The 17,373-nt window shown below is 43.4% G+C and overlaps 1 protein-coding gene across 3 annotated transcripts in view; it reads right to left on the reverse strand.

Annotated features, from left to right (window-relative positions):
- Nucleotides 1-17,373, reverse strand: part of LOC144683823 (fibronectin type-III domain-containing protein 3A-like) — a 152,636-nt gene that overhangs the window by 59,817 nt on the left and 75,446 nt on the right. The window contains exon 3 of one of the 3 annotated variants that reach the window (XM_078547291.1): nucleotides 13,462-13,551. The exons of the other annotated variants lie outside the window; for them this stretch is intronic. Within the exon in view, the coding sequence (XP_078403417.1) occupies nucleotides 13,462-13,551 (90 nt within the window). The remainder of the gene's footprint in view (nucleotides 1-13,461; nucleotides 13,552-17,373) is intronic. 3 annotated transcript variants of the gene reach the window in all.

The following is a 17,373-nucleotide window of genomic DNA, read 5'->3' on the forward strand; positions in this document are numbered from 1 at the left end:
TGGACGATTTCGAGGCACAAGTTCAAATTCCATCATACCAGGTGGGGAATTTAGTTTCAGCTAATTTAAGAAATCTGAAATAGAATGTTAGCATCAGTAGTGGCCATGAAATTACAAGATTGCTGTAAAAACGCATTTAGTTCACTGGTCGTTTGGAGAAGGAAATCTGCTGTCCTTACCCAGTCTGGCCTATTTGTGACCCAGACTCTCAGCAATGCGGTTAACTCTTAACTGTGCCTTGAGATGGCCTCATCGCCCCAACCACCTGCTCAACAGCAATGCCAGCAACGCCCTCATCTCATAAATGAATCAAAAAAAGTGCAAATGGATTGATTCCAGGAAGTATGTCACATTTTTCTGTTGGGTTACCTGACTGGGTGGACTATAGTTTGGTGGAGGAGGGTTGATATGCCACTTCTTCATTGAGATGTACTAACAGCTGTTAAAAGGAAATCTTGGTAACATGGAATGGTTTGGGTATGGTGGGAAACTGGGTTCACTGAAGGGAGGCCCAAGAAGGTGGCATGCAGAATCTAATTGAGGTACATGTTTATTATCTTGCAAAGGGCTTCTGAACTATCAAAAGCTAAATTTTCATAGCAAAATACTTTTACATCCACACATTTTTTGATCAAATACAAAGCACATATGACAGAAGCAAATACAATTTTTTTATTCATTTACTGAGGTTCTAGGACAACAAGTATTCTTGTTATGATGTGGCAGTGGTTATGTGCCAGGCGGACCAAATGCACAAGGGAAACCTGGCCACGCTATCACAACAGTTTTGCAATTTGCATATATTACGAGAAGATCTTTGCACTGAATTCAGAAGTAAAGTCCACTGACAACTTTAGAGATTTTAAAATTTAAATTAAAACATTAACAAAAGAAAATAATTCAAATACCAACATAAGATTAGTTACTTGGTATTTTAACAAATCCCAAAATTCCTTATTAACCTGACTCCCATCTACACACCCCCTTTAAGGCAACAGTCCAAAATAGATTTTAAATTAAATAAGCAATCCAGCAAGGTTACTACAGCACCCACTCGACAGTGGAATTCCAAAGGCTTTTAACGTAACTTTGGTTACTGGACACAGCAGACTTCTACAAAAGTGGCAAGAGGCTTTTCCCCAAGGCTGCTTTACACGGTATACCTTTCAAGATATTACATGGCCGCACCCCACATAACCTTCCATTCTTCTTTATACGTTTCTCTCTCTTTAATGTGTAAAACCCCACTGTTCTACATGTCTTCGGAAATTTACTTTTCCCATAATATAAAAATCTTTCATGTTGTCAATATGGGCTCTTTCCTTTTGGGAAAAATAATAATAACCATGCCCTATTTACCTTGTTAGCTGTAAACATCTTACCATCCTTTTGAAAATCAAACAACCCCTTCACTTATCTAAAAATGAAAATTTCATTCACACCTCATCTGCGGAACCCTAATCCTACCTTATCCATCTCCATTTCAAAACTGTGCTTTATACCGAACTCTTGATATTTCAACCTTGCAGTCTCTGACTAATTCAATCAAAACAGTCTCACAGACAGAACTATCCACACTCACAACCATAAACCTACCTTACAATATCCCACAATATTATGAAAAACATGACTGCCTTGAGAATGTTGCAAAACTAAGGCAGGGGTTTTCCGCACCTGCTGGCATCAGACATGTTCGGTGGCGTGAGCGGACAATATGGCACATTCGGTTTCACAATGGTGTGAAACCAGTTTGCGATCGTCCGCTCAGCCCGCTAATGGCAGGCCATGCTTCCCACCATCGGACATCGGGAACCTCATTGTAATACATTTGTATAGCATTATTAGGCCTGCCACAATTGTCCCACACACCCGCCCCCCCACCCCCTGGACGGGAAAGCACGCTGACGTGTTTCACAGCAGCATATAAAAGATGCGCACTTGGCGGGCTGCATTTTGAGGGAAACTCAGGGATGAGTACGCAGTAACACTGCGCAGCACTCACTAGGATTGCCTGTTGGACTTCAAGCTTGAGGGGTGTTGGGATGGGGTAGGGGGTGGGGGGGTGGGGCATCAAGGGCAACCCTGCAGTTGAGGTGACTTTGGCAGGGGGGAGAGCAAGGGCTGCCTTGCGGTTGAATATAAACCACATACATTCAGGGTGGGGGGGTAGGGTGGGCGAGGGAAGAGGTTGTGTATTAAGGACACCTTATATAAAATAGCCATTCCTCTGCAACTGAGCCAGTTCAGGCGCAGCCATTCATAGGATTAAAGTCGGGCTTCTAGTTTATCTGCCCACTCAAGCAACTCAGAGGCATCAAAGTGCCACCAAGTGCTCCACAGCTTTGCACCCCTTGGGCACAGGCTGCAAAGTAATGAGCAGTTGGACGACTGCACATGTTGTACAATCTCCTTGTTAAAGCTGGCCATGGAGCAGTCACTGGTGGAGGCGCTCACAGCCCCTTGGCAATGTCAGCATCCTGGTTTGGACCAGTCTTGCCCATGGTTCAAGGTGACAATGCTGCCTTGCAGCGCAAGTTAGGAGAATGCCTGCGCCTGAGCTGAGAGCACAGCATGCAGCCCAATGGGCAAAGCTGCTGCCAATCGGTCAGGTGGAGTGGGGCGGAGGTGGGTGGGGCTTTGGGCAGCCATGCAGTATACTAATCTCTGGCTATCCAAGTGGTGGCCAGCACTCTCAGCAAAGCGTTAAGGGGCATTCACACTTAACCAGGACAGGTTCTTAGTACACCCATGTTAACCCACGTATCTCTCTCTTTCATCCTGCAGGAGTACAACATCAGGATCATAAGAGCCTGGTGAGCTAGCTGTATGTCTCGTGGCGTACAGAGAGCAAAGACAATGGAGAGAGTGACTGAGGCGCCTGGCTGCGCAGAGGGAGGAGCAGCACCCTCAGGAAGAAGGGGTGGCTGGGGCTCCCACACACCAAAGAGCCACAGTGAGCTGTCACTGCTCGTCGCTTAGCAACACCCAGGGACTATAGACACCGCCTTTCATTTCCTGCAGATGACCGAAAGCCAGTGTCACTAAAGACCGCGCATGTCTAGGGAACTAGTTGGTCACACCTGCCACCTGCTGCAAGATTTGGCACCACAGGGACATGGAGGGCATCCACTGCCAGTGGCTGTAAAAGTGACAACAGTGCTCAATTTCTACACCAGTGGCTCCTTTTAGAGCTCCACAGGTGACCCCTGTGGGATGTCACAAACCCCCCACCCATAAATGCATCCATGAAGTCACAGATGCCATCTTCAAGAGGGCACACAACTGTGTGTGCCTGGGACCAGGACAGCCAAGATGCAAGAGCAATTGGATTTGCCCAGATCTCCGGTTTCCCACAGGTTCAGGGTGCCATCAACTGTACTCACGTGACACTTAGGTCTCCATCACAACACGCAGTCAACTACATCAACCTCAAGGGATTCCATTCGCTCAGTGTGCAGCTGGTATGCGACCACCAGAACTCATCCTGCAGGTCTGCGCACGGTTTCCAGGGAGTGTGCACGGTGCCTACATCCTGAGTCAGTCACAGGTCACTGAATTCTTCCAGGGTCCACAGAATCTGCTGGGATGGCTCCTCGTGGACAAGGGCGACGGGGAGAGGAGCTGAGTGAGGAAGAGATGGAGGAGCTGGAGGTCTCCTCGGATGAGGGCACCACCAATGGAGATGAGGCCCTTGCACTGGCCAGTCAAAGCAGGTGTGCTTGGGAGGCCCTCATAGCTGCTAGATTTGTGGAGGATGATGACAACATGCAGTGAGGAGACCTCATAGATCCTCACATTGCATCTGTGAACATTTGACTCCAATCTGGCTTATGGCAGCGTGCACACCCTCTTAATAATGCTCCTGTCATGGAGATGCAGTGGCGGCCCTAAGAGCCACTCAATTGCAGGAGGATGATGACATGCAGTGAGAACACTCCAACGATCTTCACATACCCTCTGAGAATGTCTCACTCCTGTCTGGCTGAAGGCAGATCACTTACGCTCTGTGATCAGGGTCATATCACAGCGGCGCAGCCATGGAACTTCAGAAGCACCTGATCTTTTGTCCGCCTTCAGCACCTGACCCCTTTAGGAGCACAGCATCACTGGTCACAGATGTGGAAGATGGGGGCCAGCCCCTCCTTAAAAGTTGCTGGGGAGCACACAGAGAGAATGACTGGATACTGACGCCTGCCCACTATATTCTGGCAGCAATGATGAGCACCATCGAGGTGCAGGCATCAGTAATGCATCCAGGGATGTGAGGCTAGACCACCATTTTGGTCTGAAGGCTGCATAAAGCACAGGGAAGAAGCCCTGCACTGAGGCACTTGCCTTTATCTTGTGCAGAAAGGTTTCACATCTGACACAAACACAGCTCATCAGAGCAAGGAGCCATAGGCAGGGAGATATTCTTCAAAATTTAGTGATAATAATGAACAGCATATACAAGTGATTAACACCCGTGCCCAGGACGTGCAACTACACCTTAACTTTCCTAAACCTGCTGCTACGTCTTGGCGCTCCCCAGACATCCACAGCAGAGGTGGAGGCAGCCTGCTGACTGCTATGCCCTGTCAGTGATGACCTTGCTGGGTGTCCTCTGGGGGGCTGAGATCTAGAGGGCTCCGTCCTGCTTTCAGGGTCCTGCTGTGTGGCAGTGGCACCTTCTTCTGCCTGAGGAGCTGGAGCTGGAGCTGCTGGAGGTCACAGGGAGAAGGGGTTCGGATGGGCCGGACGCACCCGGGTTCACTTGGACGGAAGGCCCCGGGGTAGAAACACCTGCTGATCCTCCTCCCTATGGGTGCCCAAGGGCCCTCAAGGAGAAGGGGTAGCTGGGGTGAGATCGAGCTGCTCTGCAACCCTCTTGCATACACACTGTTGGAGGCCAACTATGGCATCAGCGATGGAGTTGAGCCCACGCAGATCAGGAGCGACGTCCTGGACCAAGAACTCCAGAGCAGTCACCATCCTATCAGTGTTGACCTTGGTGCATTGAGGCTATCACCTCAGCCTGAAGGCAGCCGGACTCCTCCATTGTATCTTGCAATCTGAGAAGTGTAGCACACATCCCTTTCTGATGTTCCTGAGCTTGCCTTTGCAGCTCCAGCAACTGTGATATGACCAAGTCCAGATGCTTGTCATGTGACTCGGGCTCAGCAAATTTCTGGCCTCCAGCAGTCCTCCGAGTGCCAGACACCTGGGAAGTCCCTGCAGCCGCCTGCTGTGGATCACACAGTGCGATGTGATCACCAGATTGTGATCCCAAGGCTATTCTTAAGCTAGGTCCCACCGAGGTGTCTCTCTCTGCACTGGTGGAGGGTGCGGGTGAGCGCTGTGTCGGGACTTCAAGGAGGGTGCCTTCAGATTCCTCTTCAGAGGTTTCTTCAAGGCTTGATTGGAGGCCCTGGGTCATGGACTCCATTGGCTGTTTCCCAGATGTGCCTGCGGAAGCAAGGGAATATAATTAGTGCATGGCAGTGGCCTGTGAAATATGGCACATCATTCACAGCATGGTTGTCTGATGAATGTTGCATTACTGAGTCCTCACTTGGCAGAGCACCGCTGGCCTCACCATCAGCATACCAACAGTCCAGATCATCGCCAGCCAGCTGGATTGCTCTGTATTCAAAGTCCGTGAGGACCCTGATTTCAGGCATACCTCTATCGGTCTACGACCTCTCCCTCTTGTTGTGTGCCAGCACGCCCTGCATGAATAGAGATGGAGAGTGTGTAAGCAGGACACCTACCAGGTCAGGTGATATGTATGCCCGGCATGTGTGGGTGGTGAGTGGCCCCATGGACAGGATGAGGACAATGACTCTGAGTGCGAGAGAGTGAATGGTGATGTCCCTTGAACTGGCAGTGAATAAGATCGCTGTGGGTGTGTGATAAGTTTGAGTGTGTGTTGAGAGTGATGAGAAGAGTGACTTCCCCTGGCGGGACGGGGGAAGATCATTCTTCCTCTTGCAGCACTGGGTGGCTGTCCTCATTTGAAGGGCGCTGGCGCTGACCACAGCTGCCACCACCTCCAAGCCTGGTTGGTCACGCCGCTGCCCATCTGGTGGCCAGAGTGGGGGTAAAGAACATTGCGACGGGCCTCCACGGCATCCAAGAGACACTCCAGTGACGCGTCACCAAACCAGGTGGCTGCAGTCTTTTTGCTTTTCGTGGACACCTCCCCTACAGCAGTCGTGGGCTGGAAGCACTGAGATGGTGCCTAGCATGAAGTAGTGGCGAGGTGGTGGTGTGGCGGGCAAATTAGAGCCCGCCCGCCGTGGAAACAGCATGTTTCCCAGGAATGCATAGCTAATGCAGCGAGTTTGGGATGATACGGCGTGAAAACCCGCCATTGTGGCTGGCATCGTTTCACACTTAATGCAAATCTGGGACGATTCCACCCAAGGCTGGAGAAAAGTGCAGAAAATATGAAATGAGAGAGAAACTGACACAGCAAAGAGAGAGCACACAGCAACAGAGAAGAAAAGTTCTGAGAGACAGCAAATAACTCTGTGTGCGTGTGTTTGTGTGTGTGCGTGTGTGCGCACGTGCGTGTGCGTGAGCGAAAGACAGAGAACGTGTGTGTGTGTGTGAGAAGTGAAGAGGAGGAATATTTTCCTTGCCCCTCATTTATTCTTCCCATTTTGCAATGCCATGAACCTTCTGCAATCAAAAGGTCAAAAATCTCAAGCCATTTTTAAAATTCAATTTTGCTCATTTTATCTTCAAACCACAAAGATAGACATGTAAAAATGATATCCACCATAGGAAGATTGGATAAGATAAACTATTACAAATAGATAATGCAGTTTATTTTAAAACTGGCAGCAAAAGACCAAGCTCCCTCCTCCATGTCCATCCCAAATGTCAGGTTAATATTTTTTTTAAGGCTAATTCTTACAGTGCCAGTTTAAAATGTAGGTATTGGCAAAGTTAAAACAAAATTGTCCTTGCCCCTAAAAACAAGTAGAACAATCACTGAAGCAATCCAAGTTATATGAAACATTTTGTATCTGTTGCCAGAAGTTACTCCTTGTTCTGACTAGATGTTCTTTTTAAAACACTTCACTGAATGTCATGCAATTCATGGTGGCATGCTACAACATTTTACGAGTGATGTCCTGTATTTAACATTGTCCCAAACAGGATAAACATCCTTCTAACATTCACACAATGCACTACGGGTTCCAATTCAGTATGTTTAAAGAAATTATTACTTAAAGCAAAATATAACGAATTTATGCAACATTATACTATTCAGCAAATTTATAGCTTAAAAAAACATGCTAGGCTACAAATACGGTGAATATATTGAAGTACCTGAATAATGACAAATCACACCTGGTAGGTCTGATGCTATACACTTTAGCGCTTAGTGATTCAAAACTAAATCCTTTAACCATTTAGTTTTGAATACCGAATACTACTTTCATTGCAGCCAATCCCCGACAATCAGATCACAGTTTTTATTTGCCAGCATCTGAACTGTGTATGTTCTAGAACTAAACAAACATCACTTCAAACACTCCTATTTTCAAACAAGTCCTTGGACCTCCATAAAAAGAAATGAGAAGGTTTCAGATGAATGTAAATTCTTCAGGTTAAAATCAAGAAATTCCACTTAAGGCAACTATCAATAACAATTATATTCTACAGAGCTCAGAATTCAATATAATTTGTTCCAAAATACCAATATAATGCAGCTTCACTGCATGAAGAGCAAAATGCACAATTGGTCAAAAATTATTGCTCCTAGTTCAAAATACATTACCTACACTAGGTATTTGTATCTGCAACAAACTGGGAATATAAATAACGTGGTTGAAATGTTATGAAATTCATCCAGTATTTAGTAAGACTGAAGATTAACTCAAATTCTTTTCTGATTTCAAGTCCTGCAGGAAGGTTCATGCATCAGTGTAGCACGTGGCCAGGTCATACATCTATCTCTACTGAAATCATTCATGCTGTGCATGGGATGAAAAAATACCATTTACATCAACAGCCAATACTGGCTTCACCATTCTTCCACAGCAAGCGTTTGTTGAAGGATGCAAAGCTTGTTCTTTTATAAAGATTAAACTCAAAACACATTCCCAGATGCTTGAGGGGATGCTTGAGGAAACGGCAAACAATGATACTGTTAACTCCTTCTCCACAGATCACTTCCTATCAAAATTAATCCAGTTTAAATCCATTTCTAGCCATTGTCACCATGACAACTAGGTCAATAGAAAAACCCTGCAGAATCTCACACACACAAAATTAAAGAATGAGGCATAGTGCAGGCAGTGGCTACACTTTATTATTCTTTATCTCACTGGACACATTTGTGATGCAAGAGAATTCAATTTCGAAATGCAGCCGATACCTCTCGTTTTCTCCATGCCAACAACTCGCAGAAGACAAAATTTCAGCCAGCCATACAAGGTTCAGCACTACAGGTTACCTCTTTTCTCCTTCAACCCTGCAATAAAGTCCCTTACTAGTTAGAATCAGAATGTTAACATGCATTCATCATTTATATCCTGAAATTGATTAATAACCTAGTCACAGCATTTGTTGAATTAATCACATACATGAGGAGGGTTGAAGCAGGAAAGGGAACTGTACACATACCTAGTCTACACTGTGGTGTTTTTGATTAAAATAGCTTATACCATAAGTTTTTGAGTAACGTATTGGAATTAACAATTCAATACACCAGCTAATTTGACTCATAGGTAGAAGACACCCAAATTAAAACACAATTGCAATCTTTGTATCAGAACTTCGACTGCAGAAGTATCTTACTGATAGGGAACAGATTTACGCATAGCCAAATTCACAAACAAAAAGCAAGAGATGCATATTTTCTGATCCTAGAATGTTAGCTAGAACATTAAGGGTAAGCAGCATTGTGACTATCTGCATTAGGAATTGATACTGATTTGCAATGTTCATTGAATTCAACAGGGCCACAAAGCTGGCAGAAAGATCTTCCAAATCAAAGTCCAGAGAAGTAGCACACAAAATAATCCAGTCCAACTAAGACGAGCTTTACAATTGCTGATCACCAATTTTGCCATGTATAAATAAACAATCCAATAGATGGGAGTACTGTTACACATGACAAAAATTGTAAGGTTCCAAGAGTTCATCCATCTTCACCCTCATTCACCTGTAACATGACCACACTGCTGCACAATTCCATGCACTACTTCTAAGGAAGATTTAGGAAAACTAGTGCCTCAGTAGTGGAAAATATAAACTGCTTTTTTAAAGAAGGCAGTGTACAAACTGATACTGTAGTCTCCTTGAACTTAGTAACAGTATACACTATAAGATTAGGAATTTTAACTTTCTCCAGTATTCACAGAGTGGAGGGGCGCCAGGTGGCACCAAAATGGGTCTGAAGGAGATCGTTACGGAATCAAGATCAACACATACCAAGCTGATTTGGCTCTACAGCCCCACCCCTTTGTAATGCACAGAGGTATTGGCTCAACAGATCTTATCTAAGATACAGATCTGGACCTCTTAAGCAACTTAATTTTTCTATTACTTTTAAATCTGTAGCTACCAGTTCACCTGGTGTTTCCCAACTCCTGGGGTGGATACAAATCACAGATCTTGAGCTGCTATGACTTTATAGAAACTTAAATAGATGCAGCTGAAATACCGGCTCTGGTGCCAGTGTTTGCTAGGCACTAGGAAAGTACAGTATGTTGTTACACAATACTTGGAGCCGCCACTCTTCAACGTGCAAGAAAAATCTGAAACATTTTCTTCTTTCGATTTCTGAAAGAGCTTTTTCTTAAATTCCAGAACTTGAATTTTAATAAAATTTTGTACAAGCATTCACTGAAGATCCAATGGGCAAATAAACCTCAATGTGGCACTCATCAGAAAGACTAGAAGGGTCAATCTCAGCCTGGATTGCAGCACAGACACTAAGTGCCACAATTATCCACTATCTTGAGGAGTAAAAAGGCATTTGCTAGGGTTCTCTCGCTGCAGTTCATTGATTCCTGTATGCATTGATGCAAGCTTTAATTCTGATGGTTTCTAATCACTGTTCAGACTTGCATAGAAAGAGTAGCCAAAATGGGCAAGGAGGCTGAAGAATTGCAGCACCATATCAGTTTGCAGCTTCAGGAAAGTACAGGCAAGCAGACGCTGACTCATAAAAGAGAACCTTCCAACCCATCACAGATCTTCCATTTTCTTCTTCTTCCCACCTTCCCCCTTTCACTTGTTCAAAACTCATATTTCTAACTTTTTCCAGATCTGATGAAAGGTCACAGACCTGAAACTTTAGGTCTGTTTCTCTCTCCACAGCTGCTGTCTCCTGAGTATTTCCAACACTTTGTTTTTATTTCTAACTGGAAGTTAAACAAAAGTAAAATATTCACCTGCCAAAAGGGTTGTGTCTCTTTTTTAACAAAATTATAAAATGTGAGAATATAATTAAACCACTGATGTCACCAGGGCCAAAGGTCTCTAAAGGGAAAACATCTAACTTGCTTCATTAGATATTAACCTTAGCTTACACATGCTGTATGGGAAGAAGGCTGCAACTAACCACTCATTAAATTCCCTGTTGATGTATAACTCCTCAAATCAACTGCCACCTCTCATTAACCAAAAGAATAATCACTGTAGTGGTATAAAAAGTAATTTTCCATTAGAAAGACTGAAATGATAAACTGGCTATATGAATATCCAGTTCATTTAACTTTAAAAAAATGCCAATAAAGATTAAGCAGTCAGGGTAACTTCGAAGTGAGTTTGAGACCTCATTAGCACAAATTTGCAGACAGTACCAAATTGAGACTTGGCAGCCAGCAATGTCTTGTTATGTGCTAAGAAGTATACAAGTTGTATTTAAATACAGGAGAGTCCCTACTATGTTAAAAATAATGGTCACCTCTATTTAAAATCTGGTATTTACATCTGATCATCTACCTTTCAATATTTTCAGGATCAATGTTGATCCTACTTTGTTTAGGCTACAATATTTGCACTGCTTATAATGTAACAAAATAATTTTTAAAAAACTAGCATAACCTAATAAAACTGCATTTAAACTGGTGAGCAGCTTTGAGCCACCAGTACTTTTCATAATATTTGGCATCAGAAGGCAGTGTAAAGGTTAAAATTGCAAACACAATCAAGATCATTATCAATTTACTATATCATTACCAGATGGCACTGATTTGCTAACTGCCTCTCGCCCTCTTCAAATGGAGAAAAGACCTTTAAAAAAAGCATTTAGCTGCAAGACTAATCATCACTGGGTATGAACACTGAAAGCTTTGACCAGTGATACTTCTCCAATTAAATAAAACTCAATTCTTCATGGCCAGAATATCCACTACTTTTCCCAAGACTATCATTACACTCAAATACTACTTAAGTTCAAATTCTACAACATAATGTCATTAACCATGATTTATTTCACCCCAAATCAAGAAATAGAGCTCTGCTTTACGGCTGTGATTAAACCAATTCTCAAAACTGGCCTCAAATTCACAAACTGCCTGGCAATCCAAATCCCTTCCAGTCCCAAATCCTGACTGACTCATTTTAACAATTTCTAGCCTCCCTCTAAAACATCAAGTAATTGTTATTTGTCACTTCTCAAGTGAAAGTCCAGGCATTGCATACTTGCAATGTGTTTTCTTCATTCATCTCAAATTCTAGTAATAAACCCTTAATGAAAAACATAAAATCTATATTTATCTATAAAATTGATTTTAGACTGAGTATTAACAAAATATTCTCTCAGTCTATAGTTACAAAAAAGTTTACAGAAAGATCAGATAGCATTGTAGGGGATTGTGCTCCCATAAAACACAGGTTTTCATAACTGTGCAATGCTTTGAAGTTCCATAAAAGTTATTCTTTTAAGCCTTAGACGAAATGTATTTGCATGCCAATATTGTGTTTTGATAATTTCAAACTTCTTCCATAAACTCTTGCGCTTATACCTCCAAATTGTTTCGCTCCTCCCAGACAATCTTCCTTGGCCTCTTGTTTCTTCCTTCCATCTTTTTCCCATTTTTAGCAGTTTGGGGTGCTTTTGCAACCCATACCATCAGCAAACATTTTTTCAATGATTTTCCCTCTCAAATAAACAATGTACATTTTTTTTTAAACAAAATCCATTTTATCGATCAGTGAGATAACCAACTTCGTCATTCTGAAATTTTACATCTTAATTCTGGTCAGATTTAGCAGGGTAATATTTCTAGTGTACAATGCTCAGGGATTCTTATGTTCTAACAGGCAGTTTGTTTGGGAAAGCCAAACTGAAATTATTTTGATTATAAATGTCCTCTGCTGTGATTGTGCCTCTAAGTTTGGACATTTAAATCTGTCCTTCATCTACATATTCTAGCTTTAACTATGCCCTTGAAATACATCAATTGCAAGCACACCGCCGAGTTGGCCAGACCTGAGTACTGATCGCAATTCCCCACATTATACACCATCTGTCACCTTGTTAGCCATTCAATTAACCTGTCTATATTCCTTTGTCCTACTCACAGCTTACATTCCCACCCAGCTTTGTATCGTAAGAAACCTGGGTACATTATTCCCAGTCTCTTTGTCTAAGTCATTAACATGGCTTGTAAATAGTTGAGGTCCCAGCACTGATGCTTGCTGGTTACGATTTTCCAAAATTCCCTAGATTCTAGAATAGTCTCAGCTGATTGGGAATTTACAAATGTAGCACCACTATTCAAGAGAGAAAGAGAGAATACAGGGAATTGCAGGCCAGTTAGCCTGACAGTTGTCAGTCAAATGTTGGAATCTATTATTAAGGAAGACTTAACAATTCACATAGAAAATCAGAGCATAATCAGACAGAGTAAACATGATTTCATCAGAAGCAAATTGCATTGACAAATTTTAGCTTTTGAGGGTGTAACTAGTAGGGTTGCTAAAGGGGAGCCAATAGATTTAGTATGGCTCAATTTCCAGAAGGCTTTCGATAAAAGTGCCACACAAACAATTAATATGCAAGGGCTCACAGAGTTGGGGGTAATACATGGAGGTTGGTTAACTGACAGGACAGAGTGGGGAATTTCCAAGTTGGCAGGCTGCAGCTAGTGAAATTTTAAATTAGGATGCAAGATTAAACAGAAAGATCAAAAAGCATTAGGCAGATTAATTACAGAGCTTCACCAAACTTATGAATATATTTCAAAATAATAAATCATCTCAAAGTACTTGTGGTTTGTTTTAACACAACAGACATCAGTGCCCATTATACAAAATTATAAGACAAGTTAAGGAGTCTTTTATTTGACTCCAACTGCTGGACAGTACACTAAGAGGCGCGACATTAAGGAATCCAGGCTACTAGCCAGCATCATATTCATCTCCAACCTTTGACATAGGAAGATCAAAACATCCAAAACTGTCAATTAAAGCATGAGTCAAAGGTATCAATGTAATCTCCAAGTACCTGACCTGTTTCAGAACAAAGTCAATTTGAGAGTCACTTACTTGCAGGACCCCAACGGGACAGGTGAACACACAAATAGTTGATCTACTGATAACCTTGAATAATAGTTAAATATAAAGGTTACTCATCCACCTTTGTTGTGGCATTGGTACAAGACAGATAATGTGTACGCAATGAAAGACTACTTATAACAGGCAGCAATCATATTTTTAAGTACCCAGTATAGAATGACTTCCAAAATTACATACAAAGGCTCCATGACCAGAAAAAGATACACTAACTTGCTAGTCATATACTTAAGTAATGCTAATAAACCCTCCTAAGCCAGATTCAAAGATTTCTTCCACCAACTTGGAACCAGCATTATTGTCCACTGTAATGCTTAGAAAAGCAACAGCAGTTGTAGGTCTACCACGGAAACATCATGAATAAAGGCAGCCACTAATTTCAAGGTAGGAAATTGAAAAGCAGGACTTTAAAGGCAGTAATCTCCAGGTTACTTTGGTGGCACGTAGTAGTGAGCATAGGTACAGAAGGATAGAGCAGATGGATGTGTGGCTGGAGAGATGTTGCAGGAGGGAGGGCTTGCGATTCCTTGGGGGTTGGGACCGTTTCTGGGGGAGGTGGGAGCTGTACAAGTTGGACGGGTTACATCTGAACAGGAACAGGACCAACATCTGCGCAGGGAGGTTTGCTAATGCTATTGGGGTGGATTTAAAGTAAATTGGCAGGAGGATGGGATCCTGAAAAGCAGTTCAGAGGGGAGAGAAGCTGAGAGGGAATTAGCACTTAAAACGTTAGTGAGTGAGTCTGGAAGGCAGAGGAAACAAGGCTAGATAAGAAGTGAGTTTGGCAAAGCTAAATGGAATATATTTTAATGCAAAGAGCCTGAAGAATGAGACAGATGAGCTGAGGGCACAGATAGGGACATGGGAGTATGACATCATAGCTATGACCAAGATTTGGCTAGAAGAAGGGCAGGAGTGGAAGCTCAACATTCCTGGTTATAGGGTATCCAGACAAGATAGAGAGGGGATAGAAGAGCAGGAAGGGTCGCAATATTGATCAAGGAATCAATTATAGCAGTGAAGGGGGGTGATATCTTGGAAGGATCATCAAATGAGGCCGAATGGGTAGAAGTGAAATACACAAAAGGGGTTTGTTGGGTGTGTACCATAGGCCCCCAAATAGTCAGGGAGAGATAGAGGGTCAAATATGTAATCAAGTTTCAGAGAAGTGTAAGAATAATAAGGCAGTAATAGTAGGGGATTTTAACTACCCAAATGTTAACTGGGATAGTTTTAGTGTGCATGGTAGGGAGGGAGCAAACTAAAGTTGTGCCCAGGAGAGCTCCTTTAGCCAGAACGTAGAAAGCCCAACAAGGGAGAAGGCAGTTCTAAATATTCGGAAATGAGCCAGGGCAGGTGGAAAGCGTATCAATAGGGGAGCATTTTGGAGAAAGCGACCATTACTCAGCTAGATTTAGGATAGTTATGGCAAATGATAATGTTGGGCCGGGAACAAAAGTTCTAAACTGGGGAAAGGCTCATTTTACTAAGAGATATGATTTTACTAAGATGAGATATGATTTGGCCCAACTGGGAGCAGCTACTTGCAGATAAAACTGTGTCAGGGCAGTGGGGGGCATTCAAGAAGGAAGTAGCGAGGGTACAGGGCAAGTATGTTCCTGTAAAGACAAATGGGGGGGCACCAAGTCCAGAGAATCCTGAATATCAAGGGATAGAAAGGTTAGGATTAAGGAAAAAAAGGACGCTTATGGCAGATACCGGAGGGCTCAATATGGCAGGGTCCCTAGAGGGATATGAAAAATGCAGAGGGGAACTTAAAAAGGAAATTAGGAAAGTTAAGAGAGTGCATGAGAAAGCATTGATAAGTAGAATAAAGGAAAACCTAAAGGGGTTTTTTAAAATATATAAAGGGCAAGAGAATAACTAGGGAAAAAGAGTAGGGCCAATTAGGGGCCATATTGATAATCTGTGTTTGGACCCGGAAGACGTGACTTCAATCGTCAATGAATATGTTACATCAGTCTTCACAATGGAAAAGGGCGACGCAGGTATAGACATCAGGGTGGAGGACTGTGAAATATTAGAGGAAATTAACATAGAGAGAGACAGAGGAGGTACTAGCGGGTTTAGCAGCCTTAAAAGTGGATAATTCCGCAGGCCCAGATGAGATGTATCCCAGGCTGTCGAGGGAGGCAAGGGAAGAGATATCAGGGGCCCTGGCAGTAATTTTCAAATCCTGTCTGGCCACAGGTGAGGTGCCAGAGGATTGGAGGACTGCTAATGTTGTCCCATTATTAAAAAAGGGAGGAAGGGATAGACCAGGAAATTACAGGCCAGTCAGTCTAACCTCAGTGGTGGGGAAGTTATTAGAAAGAATTCTGAGGGACAGAATATATCTGCACTTGGAGAGGCACAGATTAAGCAGGGATAGTCAGCATGGATTTGTTAAGGGAGGGTTGTGTTTGACAAATTTGATCGAATTTTTTGAGGAGTAACCCAGAGCGTTGATGAGGGTAATGCATTTGATGTGATCTACATGGACTTTAGCAAGGCTTTTGATAAGGTCCCTCATGGCCGACTGGTCAAGAAAGTAAGAGCCCATGGGATCCAAGGCAAAGTGGCATGTTGTATCCAAAATTTGCTGAGCAGGAAGCAGAGGATGATGGTAGAGGGATGTTTCTGTGACTGGAAGTCTGTTTCTAGTGGGGTTTCACAGGGCTTGGTGCTGGGGCCCTTGCTGTTTGTGGTGTACATGAATAATTTGGACTTAAATGTAGGGGGTATGATCAAGAAGTTCGCGGATGACAAATATTGGTAGGATGGTAAACAGTGAGGAGGATAGCTGTAAACTGCAGAAGGATATCAATGGACTGGTCAGGTGGGCTAAGCAGTGGCAAATGGAGTTCAAGCCAGAAAAGTGTGAGGTAATGCACTTGGGGAGGGCTAACAAGGCAAGGGATAACCCTGTGAATGGCAGGACCTGGAAAGTACTGAAGATCAGGGGGACCTTGGCGTGCATATCCACAGATCCCTGAAGGTAGCAGGGCAGGTAGATAAGGTGGTTAAGGAGGGATACTTGCCTTTATTAGCTGAGGCATAGAATACAAGAGTTGAATATACATATCCAGCAATATGCTGGAACTGTATAAGACGCTGGTTAGGTCACAACTGGAGTACTGTGTGCCGATCTGGTCACCACATTATAGGAAGGATGTAACTACATTGGAGAGGGTGCAGAGGAGACTTACCAGGATGCTGCCTGGGCTGGAGGGTCAGAGCTATGAGTAAAGATTGGATAGGCTGGGGCTGTTTTCCTTGGAGCAGCAAAGGTTAAGAGGGGACCTGATAGAGGTGTATAAGATTATGAGGGACATAGATACGGCAGATAGGAAGGCACTTTTTCCATTAGCAGAGGGGTCAATAACCAGGGGGCATAGATTTAAGGTAAGAGGTAAAAGGCTAAGAGGGGAGTTGAGGAGAATTTTTTTTACCCAGAGGATGTTGGGAGTCTGGGACTCACTGCCTGAAAGGGTGATCGAGTCAGAAACTCAACATTCAATAATATTTAGATATTCACTTGCATTGCCACAGCCTCCAGTGCTAAGGGCCAAGAGCGGGAAAATGGGGTTAGTGTAGTCAGATCTTTGTTGACTGGCACGGACACAACAGGCCAAATGGTCTCCTTCTGTGCTGTAAACATCTATGAGTCTATCCCCTGGTTCATTCCCTATGGTAATGCCTTGCCCAGAGTTGACCTGCCTAGTCTGAATTTAAACAGAAGCTTGGCAGTTAATTGTTCCCTGGTGCATTCTCCATGGCAACACCTCTTCCAGAGTCCACCCGTCAACACTCTCTTCTCATGCAGTAAAAATTCTTGTTCCCTTTACT

Source organism: Cetorhinus maximus, chromosome 8, assembly GCF_964194155.1.
Source record: "Cetorhinus maximus chromosome 8, sCetMax3.hap1.1, whole genome shotgun sequence".
Taxonomy (NCBI): domain Eukaryota; kingdom Metazoa; phylum Chordata; class Chondrichthyes; order Lamniformes; family Cetorhinidae; genus Cetorhinus; species Cetorhinus maximus.